The sequence below is a fragment of the Vicugna pacos genome, chromosome 22 (assembly GCF_048564905.1).
Source record: "Vicugna pacos chromosome 22, VicPac4, whole genome shotgun sequence".
NCBI lineage: Eukaryota > Metazoa > Chordata > Mammalia > Artiodactyla > Camelidae > Vicugna > Vicugna pacos.
The window spans coordinates 23,947,812-23,958,616 of NC_133008.1; the positions used below are offsets into that span (position 1 = coordinate 23,947,812).

A 10,805-nucleotide genomic window follows, 5' to 3' on the forward strand; every position below is an offset into this window, starting at 1 on the left:
GCTACCCACCAATCAAAGGGAGCCTCCGGGCCTCGAGCACCCTCGCCCCGCCCCTTAGTGGCGTCGCTGTGGAAACCAGGGGAAGCGACGGTTACTGCAAGGCGCGGGGCAGGAGCAAGCAGCTGAGTGACAGGGAGGGCAGCATCCACATGGCAAGCAGCTCGGCTGGGTGAAGGTGGGCGGCCCCCGGGGGTTAGCGGGGAGCTTCGGGGAAGGCCTAGAGGTTGGGGGCGTAGGATGGAAAGGCCTCTCCGTTTACTGGAACCCTGTCATGAATGGGAGGAAAGAAAAGGGGAAATGGTTGGCCAAAAGCCCTCTGGAATCCCCCCAACCTGCAGCCTGAGCTCTCACCCCATTCTGGGGATGTCTTCACTGCCCTTTCAATGCAAGCCCCCGCTCCACCTTGCCGGGCCCTATGGGCAGTGAGACCACATTTGTCTCTACCTGCACTATCCAGTATGATCACCAGGGGCCAATGTAGCGACTCAAAATTGAGACGTGCTGTGAACATAAAACACAACAATTTCAAAGACTTTGTATGCAAAGGATAATGTAAAAATTATATATATCAATAATCTTTTATGTTGATTACACATTAAATAATATTTTTGATATACTGGATTAAAATACATCGTTAAAATTAAGTTCCCTTGTTTCTTTTTACTTTTTTAATGTGCCTATTTATTGGAACATTTAAAATCGCAGACACGGCTCACCTTTGTAACAGGCAGTTGTGCCTCTCATACTAGCTCTATTGTACAGCGCTTGTTTGGGGTCATGCTATGCTTTTGCTCCCTTGATTGTCCTGATCAGGCTGGGAGGGTTGGGTGCCGACACACACACACACACACACACACACACACACACACACACACACACGGACCCATGCACACCCTCAAGACAGGACCTGGCACAGTCCCTCACCTTCTCTCCTTTCTCCTGGTTCCAGATCCTGCCCCTGAGCCTTCATCAGCTGTTGCCCTCTCTGGAACTCAGAGGCCTGGCATCAAGGACATGGTGAGAAGTCCTAAAGGTGGATCGCTGATTCACAGGAGAGCATGGTGGGGGGAAAGGTGAGTCAGTGCTTAGCACTTAGTCATCCAGGTTAGGCTCTAGAAACTTCTGAAGCTTCAGCTTTTAGGGATCCCTGTCTCTGAGTAAAGGAAGCCAAGGTTGTGGTCTTCAGAAACTCATTACCTTTTTCACTGGGCATTATCTAGGCAAAATAGATGAAAACACAAAGTGTTTTATTCTTGTACTTTCCAAAGCACAGATCTTTTCCTGTTGGCAGTTGTAGGGCTCGCAGTACCTTGAGAATCTTTGTGCACCCACAGGCCTCACTCCCTGGCCTCACGGAGAGGGATGGGGGAGTAGTCACTCAGAGGCCACAAGTTTAAATCCTACCAAGTTGAGTTGCTTGAGGTATCTACTTGTGAGGTGCTGAAGGGGCAGTCAAACCCCTAAAAGCTAACCACGTTTTGCTACTTGGCCAGTTCTGCCGACTTCCAGCTTCTCTAGTGTGATCTGAGTAGGCATATCTTCCCTATTGCTGGGTTCCAGCTGGGTAAGCTGTGTGGTGTCCAAAAAGATGTCTTTTTTTTTTAGTGTTTTTTAAAATTATTATTGTTGTTGTTGTTTCTATTAAATTAGGTTTATTTATTTATTTATTATTTTAACGGAGGTACTGGGGATTGAACCCAGGACCTCTTGCATACTAAGCACACATTCTACCACTGAGCTATATACCCTCCTCCCCCCGTGTTTTTTTTTTTTTTTTGAGAAATTCCACACACATTCCTACAGATTGGGAACATTCTGGAATTCCCCTTTTGAGAATGCTTTCCTGAGCCCTGAGCTCGCTCAACAGGCACCAAATCTTTTACAAGCCTAGTATGCTGTGTGCCAGCCAGGGCATACAAATAATTTCCACCGCTCCTCCTCACCTACAAGAAACTCATAGAAAGGCAGGATCCAGCCTGCAGAGAATTCCTCTTTGTTTTTGATGGGTATTACAGGCGTGGGGACCCCTTGTTGGCCTCATCTGGCTCCCAGTAACCAGGCTGTTGGCAGAAATCAGAATCACCCTGGGAATGAAGACTGGCCACTTTGTTCAAACCTTTCATGACACTGTATCATGGCTATGAATGTACCTGTCAATAAGGACAGCTAGAGTCCCCAGCACAGTGGCTGATTCATAATGGTGACAAGTAAATACATTTGGTGTTTGCTGCGCCAAATGTAACATGCCCCTTAAGGTAGTTTCCAAAGGGGAAATTCCAGAAAGGTCTTGTTCTGTGGCAGTGTTGAAGGATGAGCAGGGCCTCCTTGGGTCTCAGACTTGGGGGAACCCACAGTCATTTGGATGTGGAAGATCCAGTTGTGTCTGTTTCACAAGCTTTTTTGGGATTTCCCATGTGCGAGTAGGATAGGATCTTGATTTTTCCAGGAACCTGGCTTGGCTTGTTTTCGGGTGTGATCAAGCTGGTTCAGAGCTGGGTGAGGCAAGGTAAAGCCTACAGCAGACAAGCCAAGGCTGGTTAGCAACTTTCCGCTGTGTCAGGAGCCTCAGAGAGAGGTTTCCTGAGCCCTATCCTAGCTATCTTTTTAATTTTTAAATTCATGGGATTTTTTTCTTTCTTTTTATTGAGTTTTAATTTTCTTGGCGTACAGTACCAAATAAAAACAAGTTGTGTAACCACCGCCACAGTCAAGATATAGGACATTTCCATCCTCCCCCAAAACCCCCAGTATCCCTTTGTAGAAGACCCCAGCCCCTGGTAACCACTGATTCATTTTCTGCATCAGTACTTTTGCCTTTTCCAGAAGGTCCTTTAACATGCAATTACACAGAAAATAGCATTTTGAGTCTGGCTTCTTTCATCACATAATGCGTTTTAGGTTCATCTGCATTGTTTCCCGAGTCAGTAGCTTGATTCATTTTTATGGCTGAATAGTATTCCATTGTATGGCCAGATCACAGTTTGTTTATCCATTCACCCACTAAGGGGCATATTTGGTGGGGGAAGTATTTGGCTTATTTATTTATTGAACCGAGGACCTCCTGCATGCTAAGCACACACTCTACCACTTGAGCTATACCCTCCTCCCAAGGACATGTAGGTTTTAATGGTTGTTAGTAATGACAAAGTCTTAATAAATGTTCACTCACGGGTTTTCATGTGAACATAGGCTTTTATTTCACATGAGGAAGATTGTTGGTTTGAATGACTGGAATGCTTTGGAAGATTTCTTTATTTATTTGATGAAGAGTTGAAAAGAGTGGTGATGCTTTTTCTTTTAATTAAGGCTTTATCATCATCTGAATCACATCTTAGACACACTGAGCACTTACCATAAATACTCAGTGTTCTGAACACTTTACACCTCAGCATTTTACTCACTAGGTGACCTCAGGCTAGTCACATGAACTCTCACAGCCTCAGTTTCCCTCCCTGTAAAATGGAGGCAATGATAGGCCAACCTGATAGAGATTATTGTCAGGATTAAATGAGTTAATACAAATTGAGTGCCTGGAACCGGCTTGGCACATAGTAGGGCCATGTCAGTGTTAGCTGTTATTATATAGTGTTCATTTCCTGGCCCCTCTCAAGTTTCATCCACATAGCAAACCTGGGACATAAGATCTACTCTTATCCTCATTTTATGGAGGACATACCTAGCAATTGGAGCGGTAAAGCAAGTTATGCAAGACCACACGGGCAGTAAATAAGTAAATAGTGGGTCCAGGATTTCAGCTGAGGCCAACTGACTCCAGATTTACCTGCTCCATCCTTATATTAGTCAGGGTTCTACCAAAGAAACAGAACCAATAGGATATATGTGTTTGTGAGCATATCTGTGTATTAAGAGACTTATTTCAAGGCATTGGCTTACGCAATTGTGGGGGCTGGCCAGGCAGGTCTGAAATCTGTAGGACTGACCAACAGGCTGGGACTGCTGCTTCATCCTCAGGGAAACCTCTGTATTTATTTTTAAGGCCTTTCAGTGTTTGCTTTTCAAGTCTTTCAACTGATTGGATGAGGCCCACCAGCCATATTGAAGGTTATCTCCTGTAGTTAAAAGTCAACTGATTATAGGTGTTAACCTAAGCACATCCACAAATACCTTCACAGCTACACTTAGGGAAGTGTTTAATTGAATAATTGGGTATTACTGCCTAGCCAAATCAATGTATAAGACTACCCATCACATCTTCCCTGAGTTGAGAGCCTAAACCTCTGCTCAGGCTTCTGTGGAGACCACTTTTCCAGTAACATTCCAACGTGCCTAGTAAGTGTCCAGGTCAAAGAATCATAGCCATAAAAAGAGATGTTGAGGGTTTTTCTTTTTTTCGGGGCAGGGGAGGGTGTGAGGGGGTTAAACAATTAAAACCCGAACATGGCCCAGGCTTACTCAAGGAAGGGAGAGTCCCCAGCCCTAAAGTTGTCTCCAAACACAAGGACACTCCTTGCATGATGTTTTTGTCCCAGCCAGAGCTATGTGAAACCTTTGGAGGCCGCCCCATTTGTAACTAAATTTAAATTCATAAGTGTGAGGAAGTCTACAAGCTCTGGGGTTTTCCCCATGATGACTCTCCCGCTATCTATTTGTGTAACTTAAAAATCAAACTCTTCCCCCCAACCACCATGATTGGTTCAGGACTCCTGTTTTGCTGTGCTCCTGAGCACCAGGCCCAAACTCATCCTCCCAGGTGGGCTGGTGTGTGTCCTAATCTAGAGTCCTTACGACACGGTCACCCTGGGGTCTGTGAGTGGCCAGGCAGAGACGGCTGGAATACCTCTGCTGGGCTGCAGAAGAAGGCCATGGTCATCTTAGGAATTCTAGCTCGGGCAAGAGTGGGTGTTACCGGAAGCTTTTTTCTGTGAGGGCTGCCAGGAAGGGGGTAGTTCAACAGCCCACCATTCAACCAGATGGTTATCACCCCTTTGATAGCACTTCCTCTAGGCCAGGCCTGTCCTGGGCACTTCACAAATGTTGACTCACACCAACCCCACAGCCCTGTGAGGCAGGTACAACTACTACCCACATTGTACAGATGAGGAAGCTAAGGCCCTGGAAGGCTCAATAACCAGCCCAAGATCACACAGCCAGGAAGTGTTGGAATCAAGAAAGAAAACTGGCCGTCTGGCTCCAGAGTCCCTGTCACACCACCCACCCAGAACTCCCAAGCAGTTCTTCCAGGAACCTCTCCCCTCCGCAGGCCACCAACACCTACCCACTCTTCCCTTCTCAAGTGGTACCCCTTTCTGAGCCTCCTTTCCCTAACAGCCCTGTCCTTGACCACAGACACCCTAGACTCTCAGAGCCAAAAATTCATGTTGCCCACAGATGAGGAAAGAGAAGCCCTGGGAGATGTATGCCACACCCATGTCTCCCCAAAATCATAAAGGTACTGGGGACAGAAAAAGAAGCACGAGCATTAAAAACAGGAATATTTTCCAAGCGTCGGTTCCAGGCACCATTCCTGGCACTAGAGACCCAGCACTGACAGGAGTCAGTCCCTGCCCTCATAGTGATGGCAGTTTGGGAAAGAGGGGGCATTTAGCATGAAAACCACGGAACAAGATAATTTCAGATTTCAGTGGCAGGTGTTCTTGACAAAACAGAAAAGTGAAAGGCTTGTGGGGCTGGACCGATACCTCTCCAGGGAGGTGAGCTTTGGTCCCGGATCCTCACCGCTCTTTCCAGGGTCCAGTATGGTCCCTCACTTCACAGGGACAGTCCTGGGGCTCCCAACTGTATTCTCCCCACAACTAGCAGAAGAGGGCGGGTGGGTACTCTTACTCCTAGAAGCAGGGGGTATGTGGGGAAGAGAGAGATTAGGCACCTGGCCTAGAGTCAAACCGGCAGGAACTAATTCCTGAGCCCGGTGCGATGTAGGCGGGAACGTTTTCATTTTTCATCCGCTAGGGAAGGGGCGGGGCCTTCCGTAGCCCCACCCCTTCCCGAAGCAGCGCGTCGTAACCTGTTGACCCAGGCAGGAGGCGGGGTGCGCGACAGGCCAGAATATCCGGAGCAGTGAAACAAGGTCGCTATTGGCTCCCGCGGGGGGCGGGCGGAGCCTCCGTCTCCTGGTGCGCGCGCCGCGGGGAGGTGTTGCCGAGGTAGGAGCGGGAAGGGGCGTGGCCGCTCGCCGGTGGCCGTTGGTCACACGGCCCCGCCCCGGATGTCGCGCGTCGCGGCCTGGGCGGCGGCAATTGGTCGCTACCGCATGGGGGGCGGGGCGGAAGGTTCTGGAGGGGGCTGGCGGGCTCTGGAAGCTTCCGCCGGACGGGTATATAGAGTCCGGGACGGGGCGGCGGCGGAGCCGGGGGACGGCGACATCTGGGCGGCGGGTTGTAGGCGGGGGCAATGGGCAAGGACTATTACCAGACGTTGGGCCTGGCCCGCGGTGCGTCGGACGAGGAGATCAAGAGGGCTTACCGCCGCCAGGCGCTGCGTTACCACCCGGACAAGAACAAGGAGCCCGGCGCCGAGGAGAAGTTCAAGGAGATCGCCGAGGCCTACGACGTGCTCAGCGACCCGCGCAAGCGCGAGATCTTCGACCGCTACGGGGAGGAAGGTGAGTGCGCGCGCGCGGCCGGGGGCGCGCCCCCGCCGTTTGACAGGCGGAGAAACCGAGGCACGGCGGCCCAGCTGCAGCATCCTAGGTGGGGGCGACCCAGCACTGGGGGGCGAGTAGCCGCCGCCTACTGGCCACACGGGCCTCCGCCCTCGGATTGGCGGCCTCCCGATGGGAGGAGGAGCCCTGGCTGCGCAGCTCGCCCAGAAGCTTCTAGTATGTCTGGGGCGGCGCCTCCACCCACGTCCCCGATCGGTCGAGGGGTGCGGGTGCGAAAGGAGAGGGGTTCGGAGGTCTAGCTTGGCTGATGGCCCTGCGGCCCTGCGGGCCCTGGGCTCACCTGGGCGAGGTGGGAGGCTCTGCCTCCCCGGGGCTCAGGGCGGGGACTCTGGCTGAGCGCGGGGCACAGGCTGCGTGTGGTGAGCCTGCAAATGAGAGTGCCAATTATCGCCGGGCGATCTCCTGGGCCTCCCTGAGGGTGGAGTGAGGTAATCCTGTAAAGTGCTTACCTAGCCCCGTGCCAGGCACGTAGTCGGCCGTCAAGGTGCAGGGAGCAGTGGGGCCCGCCTCTGCCCAGCCTCCCCCTGGTAGCCCTCTTCAGGGGAAAAAAAAGAAGCTTTCTTGTTGTCCAGTTGCCCGTTGATGACTCAGGCTGGCTTCTGGGCTTGGTCCGAAGAAAGAAGTGACTTATTATATAAGAATGGTGGCAATTAGTGTCAGCGTGTGAGAATTTGAAAATCTCCATTTACTCTTTCGCCTTCATGTGTAGTTTCCGTACACACCTCTAGCTCTAAAGTATTTAAGAGTAAACACTTAGTGAAAACTGACCCTGGGTCATGCTTTTTTCATAGGTTATCTTAGTGATTTCTTTGTACTTCTCATCACATTGCAGGAAGGATGGGTCACTCAAATGTGAGGACCTGGGTGGTGCCAGCAGATAGCCATCTCAGAGCTTGACCCCTTCACCACGGTCATGCCACAGTGAACTGGCTAGGGGGGTGGGGGTTTTGTTTCTGCTGCTCCACCTGGGAGGTAAAAGCTTGAGGGTCGTTTTTGCTCCCCTCTAACAGGCTAAAAAAAATTACTCCTCAGTGGCTCCCAAGGGTTTCGTTTTGTTTCTCCCTTAAGGAAAACTAGAGAGAAGCTCCTGGCCAGCCATCTGATTTCTCTACTTTTGCTTTTCAGGCCTGAAAGGTGGTGGCCCCAGTGGCGGGAGCAGCGGTGGTGCTAACGGTACTTCTTTCAGCTACACATTCCATGGAGACCCTCATGCCATGTTTGCTGAGTTCTTCGGTGGCCGAAATCCCTTTGACACCTTTTTTGGGCAGCGCAACGGGGAGGAAGGCATGGACATTGATGACCCGTTCTCTGGCTTCCCCATGGGCATGGGTGGCTTCACCAATATGAACTTTGGCCGCTCCCGCCCTGCCCAAGAGCCCACCCGAAAGAAGCAAGATCCCCCCGTCACCCACGACCTTAGGGTCTCACTTGAGGAGATCTATAGCGGCTGTACCAAGAAGATGAAAATCTCTCATAAGCGGCTGAACCCCGATGGAAAGAGCATTCGCAACGAAGACAAAATCTTGACCATCGAAGTGAAGCGGGGGTGGAAAGAAGGGACCAAAATCACCTTCCCCAAGGAAGGAGACCAGACCTCCAACAACATTCCAGCCGACATTGTCTTTGTTTTAAAGGACAAGCCACACAATATCTTTAAGAGAGATGGCTCTGATGTCATTTACCCAGCCAGGATCACTCTTCGGGAGGTAAGGCACCAGGCAAGGTAGTGTAGCGTCTGTGGAAGGCAAGGCTGGTTTTTGAAGCAGTTCAATATTTGACAGATGTTTCTGAGCACTTTGTGTGTGCCAAGCAGTAGCAATAAGACTGTCCAGGGGTCCTTTCTTTCCGAGTTTCTGTGCAGGTGACCTGGGTAGACCTTGGGGGCAGGGTGTTAGCTATAAAGACCTGATGGCATTTACCCTACACTAAGCAGCCTGTGGGCAGGATTTGAGCTTCCTAAGCGACTCTGTCTCTAATGTTGTCCCTTTGCTTTCCAAGGCTCTGTGTGGCTGTACAGTGAATGTCCCCACTCTGGACGGCAGGACCATACCCGTTGTGTTCAAAGATGTCATCAGGCCTGGCATGCGGCGAAAAGTTCCTGGAGAAGGCCTCCCTCTCCCCAAAACGCCCGAGAAACGGGGGGACCTCATTATTGAGTTTGAAGTGATCTTCCCTGAAAGGATTCCCCAGACGTCAAGAACCGTTCTTGAGCAGGTTCTTCCGATATAGACACCTGTGTTCCCCAAGGACTGACCAGGGACCTTTCCAGAGCTCAAGGATTTCCGGACCGTTCCACCAGTTGTGGACCCGCGAGAGGGCGGGAGGGCCCAGGGAGGGCTTTCGTACTGCTGAATGTTTTCCAGAGAATATATTACAATCTTTCAAAGTCGTGCACTAGACTTAAGTGGTTTTTCGAGCGATAGGGTGGCAGGTGGTGGGGACAGCAGGTAAAGGCAGTCCAGTCTGGCCCGCTGGGTCCTGCAGCCCTCCAGGATGGGCCAAGTCCTCCACCTCCAGGCCATGCCCAGCGGGAGAGGCAGGCCCGCAGCTCGACTCGATCTCTCTGTAGCCCCTTTGCTTGCGGATGTTAGGTTGTGTCGATCTGCCTTCTTGATTACCAGACCTTGTACACACAGTTTCTGTTGTGTGATCAGTTCATGTTATGTTCTGTATTTGTCTCCCACATCTTGCTCTTCTCCTGAAGAATCCTGTTTTCTCTTTTGCCATCTCAAATTGAGAACCTAGGGTATTTTGCAGAACTGTCTGGCTGGCTCCCACAAGCAATACCTCTCATGTTCCAGCAGGACCAAGGGAGCCGGCCTCCAGTGAGTGAGTAACTTGTGCAGCTGCCTCTCCCTCAGGGGTCAGGGGCCCTGGCTGGAGCATAGGGCCCTCTCAATCTCTGGCTCTGAGGCTGAGCGCACTCACCATCCTTTTCAGTGAGGCAACCTTTTGGCATACCTGGGATTTACCAGTGGCCCAGGTAATTTTTTGTTTAATGGACTCTGGACTCTTTCAAAGGGATTTGATCCTTTTGAATTTTGCACAGCCCCAGATATAATCCCTTTTGATAAAAGGGTCTTTGCTTCTGATTACAGGAGCACTGTGGAACGTCTGTAAATATGTTTTTATAATTCCGTGTAAAGTTGGTGTGCACTCAAATGAAACCAGTCCACGGCAGCCGCTGCTCTCTGTATAGGGCCATGGTGGAATTCAGAAGGAACCGGGGGGGGGGGTGCTGGAACAAATGTCTGTTCCCTGCAGGCCAGTCTGGTGCTCAGACTTCTAGACTCATTGTAAGTTGCCACTGCCAACACAAGACCAAAGCGTGTGACTTGTCAATGTGCAGAGTGACAGCATTAAAGACTGATGATAAACCTCAGGGGAGTCCTGCGACTCTGTTTGAGGGCTCTACTGATGGGCTGGGGTGGTGTCTGGGCATCCTTCCAGAGGCAGTAGGGGTGGGGTGGAAGGGAGGGGTGGTAAGGAGGCAGGAGTCCTCTGTAAGGGAGAGGGAAGTCTCCCTGAGCTGGATGTGGGGTGGAGAACATCAACTCACTGGACTCTGGATCCAGGCACCCAAAGAGCCCAGTGGACTCAGAGCTCTTTTCTTTGTGAAAGTTGTGGCCAAAGTTAAGCAGATCCCTCCTGGTCTTCCAAGGTCTGGTTGCTGGGGCCAAGAGATGTGTACTCTGCCCTCATAATGCCCCTACCTCTTTCTTTCTAGTAGTACAGGCTGTGTCAGACAGGCCCTTTCCAAACCAGAGCAGGATTCCAGCCCAGGACTAGCCCTGCCCTGGAGAAGACCTAGTTCCTGCCCTCCCTTTATTTGCAGGCCAGGGAAACTGCTTTTATTTTGTAACTTGCTTTAAGGAACTGGTTTTATTATAAGGTAAGTAGTTACACAGCCCCAAAACAGTGTTAATCACTATTTTGCTACAAAACGTCTGGAAGTAAAAATGTAACACACATTTAAAGTCAACGTAGGAGTGGCTTTCCCTTCCCACTGAACAGTTTAACCACTGAAAACAGTCTAAGGGCAGTGCTGTCCAAGAGCACTTCCTGCAGTGATGGAAACGTCGTATGTCTTTTTTAAATGGAAATTCTTTTAGATTCAATACAAAAAATTAAGTTGCTTGATCTCTCCAGCCATATTTCAACG

The 10,805-nt window shown here is 50.5% G+C and overlaps 1 protein-coding gene and 1 long non-coding RNA gene across 3 annotated transcripts; one reads left to right on the forward strand and one right to left on the reverse strand.

The window, feature by feature from the left end:
- Nucleotides 1-13: 13 nt before the first annotated feature.
- On the reverse strand, nt 14-5,999 carry LOC140688452 (uncharacterized). The gene is made up of 4 exons (XR_012063164.1): nt 5,661-5,999; nt 925-1,041; nt 445-501; nt 14-266 (listed from the first exon to the last, which is right to left on the reverse strand). It is a non-coding gene; the product is annotated as an uncharacterized lncRNA (long non-coding RNA).
- Nucleotides 6,000-6,236: 237 nt separating this feature from the next.
- Nucleotides 6,237-10,025, forward strand: DNAJB1 (DnaJ heat shock protein family (Hsp40) member B1). Of its 2 annotated transcripts, none has more exons than XM_006218306.3 (3): nt 6,237-6,583; nt 7,769-8,349; nt 8,642-10,025. In XM_006218306.3, exons 1-3 carry the CDS (start codon nt 6,373-6,375, stop codon nt 8,870-8,872), a joined length of 1,023 nt encoding a protein of 340 aa, XP_006218368.2. In that variant the 5' UTR covers nt 6,237-6,372; the 3' UTR covers nt 8,873-10,025. The 2 variants fall into 2 exon arrangements, with proteins under 2 accessions (XP_006218368.2, XP_072803616.1); XM_072947515.1 differs by lacking the exon at nt 6,237-6,583 and adding an exon at nt 6,621-6,799.
- Nucleotides 10,026-10,805: the final 780 nt, after the last annotated feature.